General features: G+C 40.1%; 1 protein-coding gene across 2 annotated transcripts; it reads left to right on the top strand.

Moving 5' to 3' along the window:
- The first annotated feature begins 1,999 nt into the window (after window positions 1-1,999).
- On the top strand, window positions 2,000-21,118 carry mapk8b (mitogen-activated protein kinase 8b). 2 transcript variants are annotated; one of them, XM_026351220.2, is made up of 12 exons: window positions 2,000-2,267; window positions 5,454-5,635; window positions 6,161-6,290; window positions 6,879-6,937; window positions 8,193-8,331; window positions 10,803-10,968; window positions 12,723-12,794; window positions 13,650-13,832; window positions 14,151-14,275; window positions 15,419-15,482; window positions 16,174-16,251; window positions 16,607-21,118. In XM_026351220.2, the coding sequence occupies exons 2-12, from the start codon at window positions 5,514-5,516 to the stop codon at window positions 16,798-16,800; spliced, it is 1,332 nt and encodes a 443-aa protein (XP_026207005.1). In that variant the 5' UTR covers window positions 2,000-2,267; window positions 5,454-5,513; the 3' UTR covers window positions 16,801-21,118. The 2 variants fall into 2 exon arrangements, with proteins under 2 accessions (XP_026207005.1, XP_026207006.1); XM_026351221.1 differs by having other exon boundaries at window positions 16,602-16,738.
- The last annotated feature ends 3,345 nt before the right edge of the window (window positions 21,119-24,463 follow it).

The raw sequence follows: 24,463 nt of genomic DNA, 5'->3' as shown, positions 1-24,463 counted from the left end.
AAAGTAAAAGTCTCTCATAACATACTATAACATAACATAAACTTGTTTCATCTCCAGTAGTGTATTCTCATTTCATCAAGCTAACCATGGGCGAGGTGTGTGGTTGCAATATGTTTTTAGTCATATATTCAAATGCAGTAGAAGCTTTTTGTCAGAAAATAATGAAATATCATTGCATTGCTACATATAGCATTTTTAGACTTGATGAACAGATATCATGTCTTCCAGAGGGAAACTAATGTAAAGAATAAAAAGCACAACACGTCATGCTCCACAGCACTGATTCTGCAAAAGTCTATAGGGGCTTTGATGAGTAATGTTGACTTAAAATAGTATAACTTGGTCTCTCCACAATATGTGACCTACCTTATTTCATGTGGTATCTGAAGAGATTCTTTCTAAGTTCCTTCAGACATCCGCCACTCTAATCCTTCCTCTTGTTATGCTTCACTTGCTGCCATTCCACCCACCTCTCCCCGGTCCTAGTACTTCTTTCCATCAGGGCATCTTGTCACACGTCTTGTCATTTCCTCATCACAAATCCATCACCTCCACAAGACAGAGGACATATCGGCTTCTCGCCATAATTTCCTCTGTGCTCACAACTAATGCTGAGTTGTTTCTGCCTTTTCTGTCATTTTCAACTATTTTTAGACCCGAGGGCTATAAGAACATAATTGGATTTGCAGGACAAGACAGCAGCAGATGGGGCAGCATAGGACCAATCCATCGTAGGCGCACTGTGTTAATCTGGTCCTTCAACAGCAAATGACACATTAATCGTCCCACTTTCTATCAGTGCCTTACATAGATTAGCACACAGTTGATTGGCTAATACAGTATACTACATAGCTACATTTCAAAGGTCACAGTAAACATAATAAGGAACAATTAGGGCAATTTTTTTCAGATGAACAGAAGTATAAAATTATAATATAAGTAAAATCTCAGCTATCATTAAAAATCAATGAAACTACAAAATAAGTATAAAAATGGAGTGTGATGTAAATTTATTATGGTCAGGCCTTGAGTGTGAAATTCCCAGACATCACCAGGTGCTGGGTATGTCCCCTGATGACACTCCGCCAGGTGTTGGCGGTGGCTGTCTTTACTTCCTGCTCGTTCTTGGTGGGGTATCTTCCTTTAAGAAGTGAAATACATGCTCTATTGGATTCAGGCCAGGTGATTGACTACATGTGCCATCTTTAGACGGGTAGAACTACACACAGTCAATAATCAAGTAAAAGTGCCTTAAAAAAATACTACACACAAGTAGAACCAGTACTTAGTTTAAAGTTAGGTACAAGCTACAAGTGCAAGTACTCCACTAACATAAATAAATAAATAAAACAATGTATAAATGTAAATAAATATGTTTAGTTTAGATTTGTGGCAAAGAGTATTTATTGAGTAGTAATTATATATGGTACGTAGTTTTTCTTGGTATGGAACAAAAACAGACCAACTTGTAAATGTAGAGTTGATTTTAATTACTTTATGTACTGATAGGTGGTTAGTCTATAATAATAATAATAATAATAATGAATACTTTATTGATTCCCTTGGGGAAATTGTTATAATACACAACCGTTTATTCGATTATAACAGACATTTTTTTTTTTTTTTGTAAAAATCAACTTCTGCAAAAAGTAACAACTAGGTTGATTAAAGTTGTAAAATCAACATAGTGGAGTGTAAGTGCAATATTTTCCTGCGAATTATAGCAGAATAAGTAATAGAGTAATATAACATGGATATACTCCAGCAAAGTACAAGCACCTTGATATTGCACTTATAAGTACTAAGTACCTCTGGCAAAGTATTTTATAGAACGGCACTATAGAGAACAAAGTGTGCACAGAGTATGTTTATAACAAGTTTTAAATGTTAATTTGCATGTTCCGGTAAATTCAGTCCCATCTCGAAACGTTGCGAAATCGTCGCTTCCGCTTTCCCGGAGCGGCAGCCGGGAACACGTAGGCGGTCTTGAACGCGCCCCTGGTCCTCGCTGTGCAGCCGAGGGTTCAGTCGACGTCGGTATGAAATGGCAGAAACCGCTGGTGTCACGGAAGCACAAAGACTAGCTTACGTAGAAACTGCACATGGATTTTGTGGCGATCCTGGCCTGCTAGTGTGACGGAAACCGGAGTGTATCCGCAGGAAAAGGGGGATTAAAGAGCTGTTTTCTCCAAAAGAAGAATAAAAAAAGCCGTCCGGGGTAGTGTCTCCAGCAGCGGGTCGACACTGGTGGAATTAACCGAAGAGGGGTGAGCTCGACATATGGGTCTATTTCTCTTCTCTTCTGTTGATACGTGCTTGACTTTGTCGGTGTGAAATGTCTGGAGGTGGACACGGTCACATTTTGAGCGACACGCGTAGCTTAACTGTGAATAAGTGTGTGTTACTACGGTACAACACGGTGACCAGCTCAGCAGGCAGCACGGGTCCGGCCTAACTGGTGAACGGCGGCCAGACTGAGCGGCGGCGGCACGGGGAAGCTCGCTACTGGAACCCGGTCGGAACAGATGCTACATACATTAGCTTAAATTATTAACCGGGAACCGAGTCGTGTTGCCGGTTATATGACTAGTAACAGCCTCCGCTAAAACCCCGCGACCTCAGGTCTGTGTTCACCTGAACATAATAACCTCTTCCATGTAAACAACGACGCCGCTGAACGCACCCTGCTTTGGCTTCTCCTAACTGCTGTGAAATGATCTCGTATGTGTTTGTGCTAGCTGGGAGGCTTGGTCAACCTCAGTCCTGCAGCTGGGAACCGACTGCATGTGCATTTTGTGTTGTGATACTGCAGCACAAGCATCCCTGATAATTCAGTAACAGCACCGAGCAGGACGTGCTGTCACAGAGCAGGCTGCACTCTCTGTGCTCATGTGGGTTTTTATGTGATTCATGCAGATGCTAATACCTGTGCCCATTTTATTGACAGGTGTAATGTGAATACCTTCACTTGGCAGTTGCATAATGTTGCAGTTTGTCTTTGGTGCAGCAGCCGCACGGACACTGGGTAACACCCTCTACCTTTATAATCAGGTCAGATGTCTTATCAGGACAGGTGATCAAGTGTGAAAGTGGCTTTAATAGCTGGGATTGGTTTATCAGAGTTGTCTGATCAAAGGTGGTTCCACAGATCCCAGCGCGTGCTCGTCTAGTCTGAGTTTCCTTCCTTGTTAAACTGCTGTGTCTATCTGTCCCACACCGCACTGCACACTGCTAGCGGGGCTTTCACAACCACCTGCCAAGAGAACAGTAGTGGTCAGCCAAAAGCACCAAGAAATCAGATTCCTGCACCAAGGGAGAAAGGAAGCCAGCAGAGATGGGTGTAGGAGTTCTGGCTAACACCTCATCAGCCAACATGATTGCCTGCTGATTGCGAACATTAGATGATTCTCTCAATAAATGAGACCGAACAATAATTTCTCATATCCTCTAAGCTGTAAATGAATGTGCTGTGAGACCCCATAGACAGCTCAGCTTATCGTACTTACAGGTGTATACCATCATTTGCTTTCATAGGTGGAGGTGGAGGGATTACTTGATGTAATAACAGGCTAAACTACAACATGTGCTGGTTGATCTGCTCTAACCTGGCTGCCAAAATCAGCCCGGACAACAAACCAAACAAATGAAACGGCACGCTGCAGTTTAAACAGTCACACTCGTCTCATGTCTTTCCACACTTTCATGTTCTCCTACTCCTACATGCTTTGCCCATAAACAACGTGTAGCTGCTGTTTATTGAAAAGGTTTCCCAGCTCAGTTGAATATCTGCATTTGACAATAGTTTACTACTGAATGTAGGGCTACCTGGTATAACAGATGTTATAATGAAATAATGGGCAATGTTATTACATATAAATTACATTTCAGTCTCAATTCCTGTTGAGATTCAGACAGAGTGGGTTACGTTTATTTAGGTGCTTGTTTTCTACAAACCTACATGTACATGCTCCGTACAAAACCTAAAGGCCACTCAGGCAGGCTATATTTTGTTCACTGTATTTCACTGAACAGTGTGAAGAAGTGAAAGAAACACAACAGCATGTGTAGCTGCTTCATGTGCATGTCTGTTCATGCATGTTAGGCTAGCTGGTGACTCTAAATTGCCCGTTGGTGTGAGTGTGAGTGTGATATAGCCTTGGCAACATGATTTCTCTGCATGCCTGTGGTTATTGCAGCTCAAAAGAATCTAGATATTATAGATGTAATAGCCAAATAGGGGCAGGTCAACTTCCAAAACAGATGGTTTGACCAACAGCTGTGCGGGTGAGGTAGTGTTCATCTGGACAGGACTGCCATAGACAATGTGTCACAACTGGTACAAAAGCCTGATTTGACACTGTTTTGATGCATTTTCCTTCTTTTTCTGTCTGATTGTCAGGGATTATATTTACCATGCTCTGGCTCTCACCACAAATACATTAGGTAGTTGTGTATGAATGTGTTTGTCAGTAAACATTTGCTCCTATAGAAGCATCAGTCCTTTCAACCTTTCATTTAGTCGTGTACCTCTGCAGTGTCTGCAGAGTGCTGACAACGTTCTCCGGCAGCAGAGACAAGACGATGTTATGATCACATTCAAAGAAAAGAAGGCAGCAGAGAGGAGCTGAAGCAAAGATGACACAGAGGAGGCGCAGGAGAACACGGAGGACGTGGGGGTTTAATCACTTTTCTGGCTTCTTGAACTTGTCTTGATTTGATTCTCTTTTTTTTCTGCTTGTATATGAAACACATGATAGCTGTCTTTGAGTGTGATTGGAGAGGCTTTAGCCGGTGTCTCCACTTGTTTCCGACCTTGTTTCCCTGCTGGACCTGGTGTTCAAATAGGAGATCAGATTTAACTCAGGTGGTCGTGACAGCAGCCCTGCAGAGAGACTCAAATTGAGAGAAGATCCAAAGAACAGCATTACCATGAATCGAAAGACGAGTGTAGCAAAGACTAACTGATACTGAAAGGTAGGGGGTGGGCTCACAGTGGTCTGACATGTCCAGAGGTCAGGTCACGGTCCAGGGAACGCACAGCTATCGTTGCAAAGCCGACCTCCTCAGCACAGCGCTCCAAATTCCACTAATGATTTTGTCGTCTTGATGCCAAGCATGAAACCCAGCTTCCTCTCTGTCTCTCTGCCCGCATCAGTGCTCCGTCGCTCTGAACGTTTGTGTGTGCACAGATGTGTATTAGAGGCTTGTTTCAGTAAAATCAGTGAACCGTACGTGGAGATAGAAAACATGACATAACTATTTGTAACTATTACCACTTCTATTTAACAAATATACAGCTTGCTTGCATTTCAGGACATGTAACAGAATGTCAATATTTACGATTAAATACAGTAGTCTTTGCTCAGTGTACCTAATAAAGTGGCAACTGGAGTGTAAATCTCTTGTTACTTAAAGTGTGAAATCTCATTTCAGATCTTTATTTCTTGCTTCAGGTGTTGAGAGGAGAGCTCCACTTGGATGCCAGAGTCAGAGTCTTTGTCCAAGGCTTCACCATGAACCGGAACAAGCGTGAGAAGGAGTACTACAGTATAGACGTGGGTGATTCGACCTTTACTGTTTTAAAGCGATACCAGAACCTCAGGCCCATCGGATCCGGAGCACAAGGAATTGTCTGGTGAGTCATGGGGAAAAGGTCTTTGTGTTCTTTGTTTGCTGAAGTTCATTCTTGACCTTTGAAATTATAGTTTGACAAAATGAACTGAACGGTCTGCTTATCCAATTATCAGCTTTTTTTTGTATCTTTTAACCATATGTCAAGTGCATCAGCAGCAGCTAAACTAGTGGAAATATGCAAAAGACTTCCTTTTTAATGTGGGTTTTAACACAAAGGATGCTTGTTTCTGTCATCCCCAGACTAATATGCCAGAATTCAGGCCACTGCTGTATAAACATGTTGTCCAGAGGTTGAAACAGTCACCATGCACTGCTTCAGGTTTATCTAATACACAAGAGGCAGTCTTTAATATTTCAAAAGACTGCAAAGTGTACAAACAAAGCAAATATGTGTGAGAAAATACCTCCTGTGATTCTCAGAGGAGCCCCAGCGATTTTCTGTGTGTTGTTTTACAACTGCTAGGGTTTTTTATATGACATGTATCACTGTTGTTCTGAATCCTCGCTTCGTCTTTCTTCACCTTAGTTCAGCGTATGACCACAACTTGGAGAGGAATGTCGCCATCAAGAAGCTGAGCCGGCCCTTTCAGAATCAGACTCACGCCAAACGGGCCTACAGAGAACTGGTCCTTATGAAATGTGTCAACCACAAGAACGTAAGAGCTCGTTTGCTCGCCTTCCACTTAGCAACACGCAGCGACGTTACTGCGTAATGTGAAAAGGACAGCGAACAGTCAATACCTCATGAATAAATCAGGTTTTTAGAGTTCAGTGAAAAAGTAATGACTCAGCATACAGGAGCAGTGAATCCCCAGTAGAACTAATTAGTCAATTATTCAATTAATCAATGTGAACATTATCTTAATCCATGTGTCAGATTGTGCTGATTCACAGGTGATTAAATATTGATATGCAGTCATCTTATTCAAAGGAATGCAAAGCTATGATCATACATTTCCATCTTTCAGCTCTCCACTGCTAAGTCATGGGCGATTGGGGGAAAATAAAAAACACTATGGTTGATTGACGGATGACTTTTAAAAACAGCAATCTTGTGGATTACTACAGTGCTTCTTTGCTGCGTCATGTTTCTTTTTTATTAAGTGTAACTATTGATGCTCAGGCTGCAGGTGAGCAGTCGACCCTGCTCGCTCAGACATGTAGACTCGGTGTTGTTGTCTCTCATTACAGCCCTTTGTCTCTCCTCAGTACTCGCAGTAATAACTGTGCTTTGTCCTTGGCAGATAATCGGCCTATTAAATGTATTCACACCACAGAAGACATTGGAAGAATTCCAAGATGTGTGAGTATTACGGAGCTCAGTAACATCCGCTCACTGCATGGTACTAAAATCAATACAGGATATGGCATGCTGCAGGGCCGAGATTATCTTTTCTCGTTTTTAGGTGGTTGTGCAGCTTAACTTGATCTATGGTTAGTGTGCTGCTAACTACAACTACATAATAAAGGGATTTTACAAGGCAGCATAATATTTATAATGACAGTATGTGGAATTAAATGCAAAAAGTAGACTGGATTCAGTTAGTGGAAATGTTTTGTTTTGTAAAGCTCATTAGTCACTATTAAATGACCATGTGTAGTATGGGTCAAGTATGGTTAGAATGCAGAAAATGTATGTGGACTCTGCCTTTAATATGAGAAACAGTGGTTTATATTTAACAGTGTCCTGGATGTGTTTTGAAGTCGACAAGATGCCCATGCGAGTAGAAACTCTTAGAATCATGTAGGGGGGAGGGGAATACTAGACCGGGATGTGGGGGAAGAGATGGTTTTCACTGAGTGTGACGGGAACAAACATGATTAATGCCATCTTCTAGAAGCTCTGTGAATGCGTGTGTATCTAAGAGTTTGTGTGTGCGTGCGAGCATTTGCACTTCTGTGTCTGCCCGATTGGAGCTAAAAAGGAAACTGGACAAACCATAGCCAGAGGGCTTTGCGGAGCAAAACACAGAGGATGATTTTTATTACATGGCGCATGATAGTGCATGATATGCATTTAAAAAAAATATGGATTTCAACATGTACAAGTGCTTGTATGTACACATGCACATAAATCTATATATCGTACTCATAGTGTGAAGCTGCACGCTGTCGCAGATTTAGTTGTCTGTAAAAAAAAAAAATGTCAGAACTTCCTGACTCAATGTAGGAGGGTCGAAGGGGCTGGTGATGTAACAGCTGCCAGATATCATAATGTCAACATGATTTTTAAAAAGGAGCACCCGTGCTGTCACTTCCTAAATGCCATGTAAAACAAGCGCTGTGTGGGTGAGAAATTAACAGTGCAAAAATTTATTTTTCTATCAATTTGTGTTTGTGGTTAATATAGCTGAAGCGTACTGATTTAGTTTATGGTTGTCATTTAGATGTCTAAGGAACTTGCCATTAATCAGTCACACAAGTCATAAAAATGTGCTACGTCCCATATGAAATAACGAATGGTTAGTGTAAGATACCGCGTGGTGAATTCACTCTCTGTCTGTGGGGTTAGGGTTCTCCTCTGTGCATTATTTTTAACTGCCGCCGCTTCACTGCAGGTATCTAGTGATGGAGCTGATGGATGCCAACTTGTGCCAGGTGATCCAGATGGAGCTGGACCATGAGAGGCTGTCCTATCTGCTCTACCAGATGCTGTGCGGAATCAAACACCTGCACTCTGCCGGCATCATTCACAGGGTGAGGCACGCTGATTTAACTGTTAACACACAGTGTTTTAATTAAGATAAAACAAGTGTGTCTAATCTCAGGGGGTTAACTATAGTGGAGGGTGCATCATGATTTGGGGCTGTTTTGCTGCCCCTGGATCTGGACAGCTTGTCATTGTAGACAGGAAAATGAATAAAATGAAGTTTATGAAGGTGTCCTTCACTAGCTGAAGCTCAGTGATGACCCTAAACATACTAAAAGGGTACATCTACTAAAGGACAAAGCAAATCCTCCTTTTACAGCAGCCCAGTCAGAGCTCAGATGTTTACCCAGCTGTTGTGCAGTGACCTCAAGAGGAGTGAATGAATACAATTCCTCCAGAACACAGAGTCACAGGAAGCGCATATTCGAGTTTACTGCAGCCAAATGAGGTTTGACCAGTTAAAGTAAATCCAGCAGGGAGTTAAATGTTTAATGGGCGTGTTCAATAAAGACACGGGCGATTAGAGTTGTTTGTTATTAGTTTAGGCACAGTCTGTTTGTCTGTACAGGACACTTAGATGAAGATCAGATCACAGCGAAAACCAAAGGGTTCACATAGCTGAGATGTACATTCAGATTTTTGGCATGATGGCCTTAGATCTGTTGACTTCAGAAATAGAAGAAGAAGAGGCGTAATTTGTGAGATTTACAAAACCAACTTTTAACAGAATAATACTTTTGTGGTTTACATGTGTTCTAGTGTTAATTGTGAAATGTAGAATGAATTTACATTATATTAATTAAAACGACGTTGGCAGAGCTTTGGAGCATCACATTCATGTCTTCTGGAATCCCGATACAAGATTGTGAACGTTTGTGTCGTGGTTTTGGTCTTGATTTCAGAATTGTTACACCCTTACTGTAATGACTTGTTTCCCCCCCATTTCCAGTCTTAATGCTAAGCTAAGCTAGCATAAAAACGTGAATGTGTTTACTGACACTTACATGAAATCAGCAGCCACACACAAACGGGAGGTTATGCAGCAGAGATGACACGGTGCAGTTTCACTAATAACACACCTTGTGTGCTCACATTCACCTTGAAATAACAAACATTGGATGACACGCCAACACACACCCTGAAGCAACAGCAGTGATGTACAAAAGATCGCTCTTGTACAAATGCGTACACACACACACACACACACACACACTGACGGCTCTGTCAATCACCCTGAGTGAAAGAAGCAGCAGTAGATTAGCGGAGCTCCTCTTGCTCTGTCAGCCAGAACTAATTGAGCCACAGGCGGAGCTAACCAGTCTCGCTCGCATCGACAGCGGCACGCAAAGCTTTCATAAGATGAACAGACGCAATATGAGTCATGGATCACCGACGATTCAGCTTTCTTGTTTTTGTGGCCATTGTTTCTGTAATGAGAGCTCTCTCCAGTGCTCTGTAGATGGTTTAGAATAGGTTTTCCTACCCATCAAGGCACAGCTCGACATTGTCAGGAACTGATGAAAATGGCTATGATTTTAAGGATGTGCATCTTTAATGCTTATAATTTTTCCTGAAATTAGTGTTGTATTGTTTGCTAGTAAGGACCCAGTGACTTTTTTGGGCACTTGGATAGGAGTTGTAATAGTGCTTTGTGCACAATTATCCAGAGATATTGTTACTATGTAAATTATGCTGAATACCAAAGAGTCAGCCTGTCATTGTGGGGAAATTAGTTACTGTAATTATTCAACTGGCAAGCAGCCGTTTGTAGATTGTAGCTGCAGGCAATGAGCCTCGTTTATGACAAGATGCCTTACGAGTTGGAAATTTGAGGAACACAAGTTATGAAAATGTCAGGTCAGTTTGTCAGCATAAGCTTCACTTTTCTCCACAAGTCAAACCACTTCAAGTTCTATGTGTTTTTCAGGGAAGTCAAGATGCCTGAAAGCGAGTCCATCTCATAACGTGTCTTATTTTGTCGGTGGAGGCTTGAGCCTGGCGTGAAACAAAGAAGCATTAGCATAGTATAAAAATACTTGCAGGGAAAGGTTAAATAAGATCAAGTGAAATACTGGACCAAGCAAAACAAAGACAGTGTGTCTGCTGTGATACATCATCTGTGCTGGAATTTGTTTTTCGTACTGTGTAATAATGAAGGTTGGCTACTTTTAGAGGAACAAATGTCCCGATATCATTTCCCAGCTATACCAGCAGCAGTGTTCGCCATATATAGAATTTATTTGGAGATTGTTTTGTATGTTGTATTTGTTATGATTCATTTGTAAAGGTCTGTGGTGCATTCAGAAGATATGAACATGAGCTTCTCACTGTACATTGCCTTCATATAATTTGGCTTTGGCTCAGTTTGGATAGATCTCTACTGATGACTTCCAATGGTGGTGAATACTTTTTATAGGCATTACTTCAACAGTGGAGTGTTCATATATCATGTCATGGTGGAACCGAACAGCCCCAGTGTAAACCAGATTTGTTACTCTGTGTTGTGTTTTCTGTGCAGGACCTGAAGCCCAGTAACATTGTGGTGAAGTCCGACTGCACTCTAAAGATCCTGGATTTTGGTCTGGCCAGAACGGCCGCCACCAGCCTCCTCATGACACCTTATGTGGTCACACGCTACTACCGCGCCCCTGAAGTCATCCTGGGCATGGGTTACCAGGCCAACGGTGAGTGGAGGAGGTGGCTACTTGACAGCGATTGGCAAATCAGGAGCTGCTGCACTTTTTCAAGCCTCACCAACCAAACACCCACACACTCCTTGTTTCTACAAAGGTCGCACTCGGGGGGGCGTTGGCATGGCAGGCATTGGTGCTTTTTGGGAAACCTGTCTGAAGACACTTTCGCATGCGTTTGATGTTTTATTAAGAGATTGCTCATCCTAACAAAACTAAACACTGGAACAAATACACACACGTGTGCATGCTTCAGCAGTTTCACTTTCTGCTATGGTCTTGAGGAAATAGGGCAACATTGTGGGAAGTATCTTATTTGCTATGTGTATTTACATTGGAAGATCGATACCGCTGTTATATCTGTCAAATAGATATGAAGCTGGAGCCGGCACATGTGTTTTGCTGGTAGACAGACTTCACCGCATTTAGATTTAACCTCCTCCTTCCAGTTTTAATGCTAAGCTAGGCAGCCTGCTAGCGCTAGCTCCATATTTAGTGTGCAGACACAAGAGTGGCGTCGATCCTTTTCTACTCACAACGGCAAAATATGATGGCAATTCCCAGGATGTTTAACTGTTCCTTGGAATAGAGACATAAACTATGCTCCCTAGTAGGACTAGGTATAAATAGTATTAGTTGAACAACACTTAATTTCTGGGTTTAAAAGTACTTTAAGAGTAAAAAAGTCTCTTTAGTAGAGGCATCATAACTCTCTCATCCTTAGTTCTTTTGACCAAAAACATTGACTCAAAATTTTCTGCTGACTTGTTGCATTTTTATTTTGCTTATTCTCTTCTCCCTCCTTTTATGCTGCGCATATGTAGTGGATATTTGGGCTGTGGGCTGCATTATGGCAGAAATGGTTCGCCACAAAATCCTTTTTCCAGGAAGGGATTGTATCCTTGAACTGCTTGCAGCGGTGTCTGCCATTTTCTTGTGAAACAAACATAGCACAAAACCGTCTTTTCCAACTGTTGTTTTTCTCATCCAACCGGCCGCATGGAGATCAGATCCTGCGAGCAACTATAGAAATTCTATTTCTCGGATTTGTCTTGACTCGCAACCAACCACGTGCTCTTTCCCACAGACACGCAAACACACATGCGACTCCCTCCGCACTCACCTTAGCAGCAGCACTGTTGCTTCAAGAACAATGAAAAACCTGAAATAGAATTTAATAGTTTGTTATTCCATCATCATGAACTGTAAAGAAATACCCTCTTCTACCCTCAGGCTGCTTTCCATATGTCTCAGCAGCAGTCACACCAATGAATCAACTGATATAACTGATAAAATATCATACTTAGTAAACTGGTCTTTTAAGACTTTTAAATTATGTCCCATTCAAGTGTGGCAACATGCCAGTGTAACACACATAATACAGAAGGCGTTAAAATACATTTCTGATAAAAGCATTTTCAGAAGACCTTGAAGGTCAGTGTATCACTTTTTATGCCTTAGACATTTTGGAAACTTCATTCTAGATATAGAATAGATAATATTTCTGTATCAACTACAGCTTGTGCCAAAGGTATCATAATGTTCTTTAGCTCTGTGGGACACTGACCCAAGTTTGAGAGTGCACTCAACTGCATGCTGTTTGTTTTGGTCACATATCACATGTCACCTGGCATGCATAATCATGTTTTCTTTATTTTATCCCTTTGTTCTCTCGATTTATGTTGGTTCTTTTCAGTTTTGCTTTCAGTCCTGCATGCTAATTTGGTGGTTGTCATTTCATTTTTCAGTTGATGTCTGGTCTGTTGGCTGCATCATGGCTGAAATGGTCCGGGGTAGTGTGTTGTTTCCAGGCACTGATCGTATCCTTAAGTTGAACCTTCATTCAAGCCCCCAAATGTTGTCTCATCTCATCTTTTGTCCGACATCTTGTTCATATATTTCCACACAAGCCGGATGTCATTTATTCCAGTGGGCGACGGGTATAGTGGCTCGAGCTTCTGCCACTTTGCTTGATTCAGCTCAAGCCCTCACGGATTTATTCCTTTGCTTTATGAAGCTCATGGTTGTTAAATGCTGTGATATGCTAATAAAGAATAGTTAGTTAGGGTTGGCTCAAAAACCAAAGCGCTCCTTTATTGATTGTTTGCTATGCAGAGCGACAACATATAAAAGGAATGAAAACATATGCTTTTTGAAAGCTGGATAGAGAAACACCCCGCAGTACCTGCGCTAACAGTGTTAGTTAAGTCACATGTAATAATAAGTTGATTGAAGAAATATGGAAGATAAGGTTTTTCTTTTGTTGGGATGAAGAAAAAAATGTTGAAAACAATAATTTCCATATGTGTCCTCCAGGTAAAGCCATGTATGATACGTCTGTATTTATGATGTGTTGTACTCGAGTGTGTGTCACATTGAGCACACACCGACTGCTTTCTGCATTGCTGGTGTACAAGTAAAAAATGATTTATGGCCATTTCTTGATAAGTGAACTGCCGGCACTTGTCATCACTGCCCTTCTTTCAGAAACAGATTTAACATGTTCACGTTTTTTATGAGTTGTATATAACAGACACAGCAACGCCAGATGGCTCTCTTATTATCATTTATCAGTTGAAAAAAATATTCCACAAAATGACACCTCCTAACATTGGAACGTCACCTCCTTTCGTCCAAACCCAGTCCAGTACTTTTCTTAATGCTGTAACCTTAAGATATTGACCAGTGGAATAAGGTGATTGAGCAGCTGGGGACGCCGTCTCAAGAGTTCCTGATGAAGCTCAACCAGTCAGTGAGGACCTACGTGGAGAACCGGCCACGATACTCCGGCTACAGCTTCGAGAAGCTGTTCCCTGATGTCCTGTTTCCTGCAGACTCGGAACACAACAAACTGAAAGGTAAAACTGCTCCTACCAGTGGCCTTATTGTGGTTTTCTCCACACAGGCGAGCTCCTGTTAGTGCCTGCAATCCGTTTTAGTCATACCGTCCTCTAAGTTCTGCTGTTCTTCCATCACATTGATCTGTCTTCCACACTCAGAGATATTCCATTCATTTAGACTTCTGAATGCTCCCATCCTGTTTCAACAGGAAATGTATCCACATTAACAGAGTGAGACACTCCCATCTGGAACAAATTGCAGAATGGAAATCTGTTTAGATGGAAGCTAAACATTCACCAATTTTACCTTATTTTTTTGCCACAATTTCTTCTCAGCAAGCCAAGCCCGCGACTTACTGTCCAAGATGCTGGTTATAGATGCGTCAAAACGGATCTCTGTGGATGAGGCTCTCCAGCACCCTTATATTAATGTGTGGTACGACCCGTCTGAAGTGGAGGCGGTAAGTATGTGCTAATCAGCAGGAGTTATTTTTTTCTGTATAAATCTAATGATGCTTTTCAAGTTTTTCTATATCATCAAACAATCGGCACTGAATAAGCAATGCTAAAGTTGAACTGGAAATGCTAAACAGCTGTGTGGGTGTGGTTTGATCTTGAGATTCGTCGATGAATCGATTTTAGTTGGTTGACAGGAAATGTCAGGCAACCACTGACGACTACTGTAATGATGTTTTAAGAAAGAATGCTAACACGTTCTCCAGTTGGTTCCAGCTTCTCAAATTGTTGTGACAAAGCCTCTCCTTTCTGAAAATGTTTGTGCCCTACATGCAAAATATGTGTTTGCGTCCAAGGTCCCACAAACATTTTGAAAGTGATTCTGAAGTTGAGATTTCATGTTGGAGCTCGGCCCCCTGTGTTCTCTATGGAGACACGATGACTCAGCCTGTGGAAATTGATTTTGCCTGTGATCAGGCACATTGGGAGATGAAGTGAGTTGTTGCTTTCTTCCCACTTCTCTCCTCTGTGGCATGAAAGGATTCCTCCGAACTGACAGCTCAGTCTTGAAAAGTGCAGATTTGTACATAGTGTTTTGCTCTGACACTACACAAACACACTAAATCTTCAGTTTGACTCTGGGGAGGATGGAGAACTCTATCCCACTGCTGGCTTTGAGGTAGTTTATTCAATCTCTGGTGGTGTTTTCCTGGAAATGTTACACATCAGAGCAAAACTAAATCAGTATTAAGTGTGTTTAATGTGAGGAAAGCTTTATGCAGTGGTTTTCTATCTCGTGCCATCACAAGCTCTGTCAGAATGTAGGATTCTAGTTTGAGCTGGATTTCCTTTCACTTCTGTCATTTGGGGCCATTATCATTCACCTACTACACTGTGTGATTTGCTGTAGTTGGAATGAGCACACGCTGAGTCAAGCGTCCGACTGTTCTTTAACAATACCTGAAACCAAAATGTAGTCAGGTGTGTGTCAACTGTGTGTATGCAACGTTTTGTCTTTTAGAATTTTACGTCTTTGCCCTCTTTGAGTCCAAACATCGTTTACCTCACTGTCAGGCTTAAAGTCATCATCAGGAAAGACAACATATAATATAATGAAATATTGAACATCTGCCTTTGTCTGTTTCCAGCCACCACCCATGATCTCAGACAAGCAGCTGGATGAGAGAGAACACACCGTGGAGGAGTGGAAAGGTAACAAAGATTCTCACTCTGTCCTCTCTGTTATGTTTTTATAAGCACGTTACAGCCTGCGGGACATTTAGATCGCCATTCGCAAGGTGAGAGGCAGCCTTTTCACATTGTGTAAATACATGAATGTCAGTTAGTGTTTAGTAGAAGAAACTGGCAACTGAAGAAATGCTTGTTCAACATAAGACAATCAAAAAATGTCAGGTCAAATGTTTGGGCTGCGGTAAATTTGCAACATACACTTCTTTATGTCTTGTAACAGGTTAAAAAATGGCTTAATTGTTATCATCAGCATGACAGAAAATGATGTTTTATTTGCTAGGAATGTTACTCAAATGCAACAGGTTAATGGAAAACAATGTCTGACCAATGTGAGAGGTCATCTAGATCCTTCCAGATGCTCTTTTAAATGTGCTTCTCCTCCTCTGAGCTGACAGAGTGATAAAGACAGCAGGAGATTCACACCTGGGATGGGTTCTCACATCTCTCACCTTAGAAATAAAGCACGATGTAACAAACAGGTCAGGCATTTGGCAGCTTTGTGAAAAAAGCAAACAACAACAAAAAAAAAAAGATGAGCATACTTGACACCAAAAGAGAGACAAGAGGATCTGAGAAAAGGGAATTGATTTAAAGGTTGGTATTACCAGCTTTAACTCACTGGATGAAATGATTGTGTTTCGTGTTTTTGCAGAATTGATATACAAAGAAGTGTTGGACTGGGAAGAGAGGACAAAGAACGGTGTCATCAGGGGACAGCCAGCGTCCATAGGTTAGTGGAGGTTCTTCTGTGTCTGTCTGTGTGTGTGTGTGTGTGTGTGTGTGTGAGAGAGAGAGAATTAATGTTCAGCTGATGTTGTACTTCTTACTACATGACTTGGCAAGAATAAGAAGTCCACTGCAGTCCATGCATGTGTCATTTGTGAGGGTTATACCAACAATAGTGCAAAATTGGATGTTTCCAAACCTATTAACTACTATTAACATTATAACTTATGTTAAACTGTGAAACTTGACACGTTGAGTATAAGGTAAGAGCTTTACCCACACTTATTAACGTAGCTGCGATTCAGCAGGTTTGTGTTCGATGGCTGACCACAGGCCTTTTCCTGTTTCTCATAGCACAGGTGCAACAGTGAGCAGCAGCTCCCAGCAGCACCACCAGCACCACCCCTCGACATCTTCCTCCGCCTCAGCCAACGACATCTCCTCCATGTCCACCGATCCGACGCTGACCGACACCGACAGCAGCCTGGAGACGGCTAGCAATGCCGCCGTCGCTGCAGCCACGGCTACCGGCCCCCTGGGCTGCTACAGATGACTATCATCTACACTTCCTCCTTGTCTTGGCCCTGATCCCAGTTATGGGCTGGGCCATGACCACCGGTCACCTCTAAGACCACCAGCCTGACACTGGCTCCTGGCTCCACCCCCTACATCTGCCTCCTCCCATCTCCTGTCTGTGCTTGTCTTCAGTAGTGTAGCGATTAGCCAACTAGCTGTTTTAGAAATACTTCTGAAAGGACAGATGTTTTGTCTTTTCTTATCTTTTTTTTGTTTTTAAAGAAAAATAGGATTTCTCTTTTTTTGAGTCCTTGCTGTAATTTATTGTGGCATTTCTTAATTTTCCAGAAACCTAAGATGAAAAGAGAATTTTCATGATTTCACTCTGTTCCAGGTTGTATTAACAGACTTTAAAAAAAATATCTGTAAAATGTTTTAATGTGATCTATTTTTCAGTTGAAAGTCATTTATTTTCACCTGTAAGCTACTGCTTTTAAAACATGCCATATTAATGTAGATTGAGTTTGTACAGATTTTACAGTAGCTGTAGTTCAATCTTCAATACGAGTTTGCGGTGAGCCATTGAAATTTATTTGACAGGTGCACAGTCTTAGTACTCCCCTTATCTGATAAATGGACATATCTGTTTATTTAATCTGAGAGCATTTAGATTTATTTGTAAAATGTTTTTTTTATTCTTGTGGATCACTACTACTTCACTGTAAGGGTTTCATTAATGAAAGCTTTGTAGTTAGTTAATTCTTCACTTTCTGTTCAGTGAAAATTCCAGAAAGCTCTCTCACCCTATCACTCATTGTACTGTCTACATTTAAACTAGACTGATAATGCCACAGTTAGGTCTTGCAATATAATGTGGAACTGACTTTTTTTCTTTTTAAGTGCTTTAACGTACCTCCTCCTCTCCTCCACGACAGGCTGTGTGACATGATGGAACTGAATTGGCGGTTTTTGCTTTGGAGGACTTGATGCACGGCGCCTCTGTCTGACTTGCTTTGATGGTGGGGTGCCATTGATAGTTGAGGATTGAAGAATGTTTTTTACCTTGTTGCTTTGGAAAGGTTTTCGGGACGTGTAGAGTTGTGTGAAATTGCAAAATCGGGTGTAAGTAGAATGTTTTTGGGTCATGTAGGGAATCATGGTAGTGAAAACGCATGTGTTGATACCGGGTGTCTTGGCAGGGATGATGTCTGCAGCCTGATGGAAGTGTTTGAAAAGATGTCGACTTTCTGCTACCACATCCTGTTATTAGCCATGTGTATCTTTAAAGTTGGAACTTGGAAAAGGTTAGACAAACTTTGTGAACTGGCCTGCAATTGTGAACTAAAAGAACGGAAAACTCGGCACGTGAAACAGCAGCACAAACATCCCAATTAATACTGGTGCCCTGTTGAGCATGTTGTTCATTATGTTATTTTATTTTTATTTTTTGCGTTGAAAGGAAAAGTGCCTGTTGCTTGTCATTCATTCCTTAGTCGTTAGAGGAAGTCTTTTGGTCACATGTAGGTTGGTAACGGGGTGTGGATAACAGCAGTAGTGTCGATATCAAACCAATAATGTATGAAGGGGTTGGAGTCCTCACAAATGTGTTGTATATTTTTCTACTTGTTTTGATTTTAGCCCTTTACAGGGAGACTGCAGCGTCTTGATGATGACGATAATGATGATGATATGTGCGTTGAGAAGCTTAAGCATGTGTTTGAGTCATTTCTGAAGAAAAGGCAGTTTTATCAAGGTTTTTCATCAAAGTAAAAAAAAAGAAAAAGCGTGTCTTTGCAGCAGCAGAAACCGGTAGGCTAGTGTCCATTTTTTCTGGCTTTAGTTTTTGTAATGATCTAATGTGATGGTTCTAAAGAGACAGAACTGAGAAAAGATGTTTTTAAGGTTCAACTGCTTGGATTGAGTTAAGCAAGTTAACGGTGCGACTGCATAATTGTCAGTATTTTGTGAATGGTTTTGGAGAACGTTGACTGTTGAAAGGCAGGTCGATGCTTTAGTTGAGACATTTCAGAGGCAGAGTCAAACAGCCGCTGTGTTTTTTTGACAAATTCATTTATTACTATGTGCAGAGTTATATAGCAGCCAAGGAGTCTGTGCTTTTTTCTGTTTTATCTTTTTTGCTCCACCTGTTGTGGCTTCATGCCTTCTAGAAATGCATAACTAAACCTACTATCTGCAGGAGGCAGAGTCGGGATATGTCACACACTGTCATAGTGTTGTGGATGTTGACAGCAGAGGCGCAAACATCACTGTGCTGAAACGGACTAATCCTGTAACACAGTGTGTTTGTCTGGAACCGGTCTTGGATTTAGACATGGATGTTTTTCAGTAAGGCTCAAAGCGACGTTGCAGGAAAGGTTGGCTTCAGACTATTATAGCATAAGCTGTAGCTCTGTGTGCTCTGCTTAGGCACCTTGTTGTTGTCGGTTAAACATGGAAGGCTAAACACACTGATGTGATTATCAGCACTCTCAAATATGGCCACTCTACAGCTCGTTCTCTGTTGCAAGATCTGGTCTTACATCAGCTATTTGTGAATTTATAACACATAATGGGTTTGCACCATTAAAACACCAGGAATGTCTTTGCTAGAAAAAACTTGGGCAGTGGGTTAGTTGGTTACTGAAACCAATGATCTGTGTAAGGAGGAAGTACCTGCAGTAGCACTAGTACTCGCTTAACTTCCAGTCACATTTAAACTTAAAACAGTATGTTAAACCTCCACTCCTTTATTTTATATGTTCATCCATTGAAATGGATATTTGTCATCACGCTAAGCTAATCACTGTTTTTCTCAGTCTAACATTAGTATAATAAGATTTATTGTGTTTTTTTTTTTTTTTACTGTGTAATTTATTTTAAAATGCATAAAACTAGCTATTTGCATCATCATTAATCAGAATTAGTATTTCTAGTCAGAGCATTGACATTACCTCTACCTCTTGAATGTAGATGGGTAATACATTAACAAGGAAACTCTTCCATTAGCTGTGGAAAAGTTCAAATTTGTATATGAATATATTGGTAACAAATGCTATCCTCATCAGTTCGCTACACAGTTGTTAATATCGAATACATTAGCAAACTAATATAAGGTTGTCAGTTACAAGACAGTGAAACCTAGCAGTTACGTGGTCTAAATATTAAGTAATAACTAATTTCTATTAAGAAACTGGTTTATGTGGTGCGGCCTGTTTTAACTTGGTGATTTGTAAGTCAAAGTTTGAACTTTGGTTGGTGCAGCAGCCTGCAGAACTTAAAGTAATGTCAATGTGTTTGCACTCGCACGGCCAGATTAATACAGTCCAAAACGAAACTACACCTGCAGTCAGGGTTGAATCCAGCAGCAAAACAACTAGAAATAGTCGTGTCACACCTGTTAAAAGGTAGCAATAGCAGGGAGAAAACCAGTGACGTTAGCCCATTTTGATGTGAGCTAAAGAAAATCAACCAGAGAAAACATGACGTTTGCTAAAGTGCTCTTAATTTCTTAATTAGGGACTTCAATTAGAGTCTTCTTCTTCTTCTCCTCTTTAGCTTGTTGCTTTTTGTTTTTTGTTTGTTTTTTGATTGCATCCCTGAAAACAACGTCATGATTTAAGTCGGCTTTGATGAACTACCTCACGCTGAATTTCTGCCCGTTCTTGCATATTATTTCGTCGCCTGCAGAATTAGCTATTGAAAACGTGTGAATAACAGATTCCATTATTTATTTATTTGAAAGTGTACTATTTGTCGGTTTCAACAGACTTCTAGTTTTGTACTTTATGTATACTTCACCTAGAAGTAAGAGAGTTGTTATATGTATTTTTTTTTTCTTTTCTTTTCTGTTATTTTGTTTTCAAAGTAAATGTGCAATACCTTCAGCAAACTGTGCTAGTAGTATGTGATGGGCCTAGCCTTTGTTAGCTGTCTCCTGAAGGTAAAGAAAATGTTTGGTACTGTCAATCCATGTTTTACTTTTTTTATGAATAAGATCAATTTTTTTGTGACTTATTAATAGTCATAATATTGCGTAATCGCTCTTACCCGCCAAACAAACCCTGCCAGCCACAATATGGCCGACAGATTTTGATTTGGCAGGAGGTAAGCAGAATAATGTTAATAACCACAAAAAAAGCTGATTAAATACCTAAAAGAAATCATTATATGTATGGTGCTGGTTTGTATTGTTTGCTAGTGAATCCAGCCATGCAAGTAGTTTTAACAATTCCTGGATCTGCGCGTCCCAAAAAACCGCAACCAACAAAGAAGTGCACTACTAGAATACATGCACTGGGATCTGATGATGCCACAAATAAAAAATGTACTGCAAATAAAAAACAAACAAACTTTGACTTATTGTTGTATTTCTTCTTGTTTCCTGGAACAACAAGTTGCGGAACATTTCTTGCCATACATACAGGGAAATCCAGTAAGTTGAATTTTGGTGGTATGAGTAGCAGAATTATGTTACAACAAAAATACACAACAGAGCACAAGAAATGTATTTGTCAGCCCTTGAAGAGTCCCAGATGTATTGCAGCTTAAATAGCTTTTAGTACCTCATAATGAGAACCTGAAATAAGTTAGTTTGAAATCTTTGCAAATTAAATAAAATGTAAAAATACATGTACACACAGTGCATCCAGAAAGTATTCATAGTGCTTTCCACATATTGTTATGTTACATCCTTATTCCAAAATGTATTAAATTCATATTTTTTCCACAGAATTCTGCAAAAAATACCCCATAATGCTAAAGTGAAATAATGCTTTTATTAAAAAGAAAAACGAAATAAATCACATGTAAGTATTCAGAGCCTTTGCTCAATACTTTTTTTGAAGCACCTTTACATTTAGTCATTTGGCAGACACTTAATTCTTGATCGTAGATCCTCTGAAAGCTTCTTTTGGTGAGGCATGGCTCACCGTATCTAAAATACTTAGCGTATTTTCTTGTGCAGAGCAAACTCAAAAAGTTTGAGTGGTTTGTATCAGTCGAAGTAGCTTTTTTCACTCACACTATGAGTTTTATTTTTTTATTTTTAATAAATTTGCTTGTAAGTATGGGTTTTTTTTTCCAGAATTTTGAGCAAAACAATGAATTTAATTAATTTAATACTTAATTACTGAATGCACTGTATCATTGAAATGAAAGAACATGTCACCAGTGCAACAGTGTAGCTCTTCAGCCATATACAAACACAGGCTTACATTTGGGAGCTTAAAAGTATTTGGTTATGGGCCATAAGCAGCTCTTTGCTCACTTCACTCACAGTAACAGCTCTTTGGATTTGATATTAACTGTCTGTTAACAACAGTTTATAGATGCAAACACCACAGTTGAAATTAACTCTGTTTTACCGTATCTGCTTAACTGTAAATGGACAAGACAATAACAAAGATGTGGCCATGGAAAAGCTGAGCAGAAGGTTATCCAAACATTTATGTGTTATGTTATTTATACACTGCAACATTTTTGTCAAAATAAGTGTGTTGAAAACACCAACACACGTGTTTTTATTGTTTTGTTGAATTTATTTAATCAAATGGCTGTAAATGAATTACTGAACAGAAAAAAGTCAACAGTTTTTTTGGAAAACATATTCTAGCACAGAATAATGGTCAAATCACATTAGCATCTTAACCTTTGCAGCATTAACTGCCTGACAAATCAGTGGAATTTAACTGATTAGTTTTTGCACATATTCAGGTGTAATGTCTTCTCAGTCCGTCTGCACCACTCCCCAAATGTCTGCTTTGCTGGTTAGGAAGTGGTCCTGAACTCTTCAGTCCAGCTTCTCCCACACCTCCTCAATCTGCGGTCAGATCTGTTGATTTTAGATGGCCAAGGCATCCCATTCCAGCAGGTACTATCCACAGAAACTTGGTTCGGTCCAGTCATCTAAAGCCAGCTGTTTGTTCATCTTGAGTCTCCTACGCACAGTGTCTGTGCACACTAGTTTCTTTCTTGTTTTTTTTTAACAATAAAGCCAATTCGACATCAGCAAGACATCTGTTCCTCAAGGAAGACACTAATAAGCTGCATTTTTAGTTTTAATTGACAGTGAAATTTACAAGTCAGTCTCTGGAGGGAGAGCCAAATATAAAGGTAATGTATTGGTTTACTAGACATGAATTTATTGTAAGATGTTTTAACAGCTGGAAGGTCATGTATATTCAATTTAAAACCCTGTACACTTTAAGACTGATTGAGAAGTAAATGGTAGTTTTGTAGAAGGTCATCTTGTAGGTGGTTTACCTTCAGATTACATTGTTATAGATGAATGAGGAACTTGTTTTCTGTGTTTTGGTATTCATTTTTAATTCTTTTGGTGTTTCATTTGTAAACATTCAAATGTCTTACAATTTCCAAACGTTTCCTTGCCAGTGGACATACTGTATAAATACTATGTATACTGTATATATCTATAGATATAGATATATAATCTAAAGTCCCCACCAACGAGTCACCCAACCATTTCCAAAACATTTAACCCTTGTGTGTTTCTTGTTGCAGAGCATAAACCATACATACATATAAAAGGCACATGTAAAACAAACAACCAATAAACAAAGAAAATAAAGTGCTCTGCCTTAGGGTTAGGGTCATGCTGGGAGTCCTGGTCTCATCACTTAATAAGTCTCTTAACATCACTTCAGCATACCCAACAGTACTGGAATATATACACACACACACACACACACACACACACACACACAAATATCTTCTTAAAAAGTGAAATGAAATGAAAAAATACACCGAAAACACAGGTTGACTAATGTCTCATAGATGATCTTTGTCACCTTTTATTCCCATACATTTCCATTCATTATATTAGTGGAAATAATAAATAAGCACCATAGATGATCAGCAGAGCAATAAGAAACACTTAGTTGGGAGACATACAGCAGGAGGACAAAAAATGTCTCTTTGAGTCCAAGAAGATATTTATAGATAAAAGACTATCATCTTGTGAGCTGTGTAGAGTGGTACGTTTAAAAAAAAAAACCTTTAACGAAAATCACTCCGTAGCAACCAGCATAAGAGGGTAACAATGAAATAGGATTTATGGTCCTTTTTGAAATGTAAAAAAACGAAAAAAAAAAATACGGGGCCCCTTAGGAAATACATGTTTTTTTGAGCATTCTTCTACCTGGTGACAAGATCTGAAAAAGACATGTTCAATTATTTGACCACATGCAATCGTCACAAAAAGTCTGTACGTATTCATTTGGCTCGAAAACTACAATCTAAGTGTTGTGATTGATTTTCATTGGACCAGATTCAGATCCTAACACAATAACCACAACGTGGAGCATTACCCAGAGGTTCAGTGAGGTGGTGAGAAAGAAAAAACCCATGGAGCTGCAAAATGTACGTTAGATTGTGTATCGTCATGTAGAAGTAAACACATCAGAAATCCTATTTTTTTCCTCTCTGGTAATTGTTTACATTTTTTTTTTCACAGGGCTGGTTTCATCAACACATGATACATTCACTACAAGGATACATTCGTAATTCAAAACTTCCATTCAGTTCACTATTGACTTTCACAAAAATTGGCACCTTCAAGGGACATTAGGTTATTCATCTTCTGCAGTTTGTGGCCATAATAAAAGTAACAATAATTAAATGCAGCCAATGTGTGTACTAGGGGCAAATACGGTATATGCACTACATCTCTGAACAAGCAAGCA

Source organism: Anabas testudineus, chromosome 19, assembly GCF_900324465.2.
Source record: "Anabas testudineus chromosome 19, fAnaTes1.2, whole genome shotgun sequence".
In the NCBI taxonomy this organism is placed as follows: domain Eukaryota; kingdom Metazoa; phylum Chordata; class Actinopteri; order Anabantiformes; family Anabantidae; genus Anabas; species Anabas testudineus.
The sequence above is the reverse complement of the archived record's forward strand: the minus strand, read 5'-3'. Positions and strand labels throughout refer to the sequence as shown.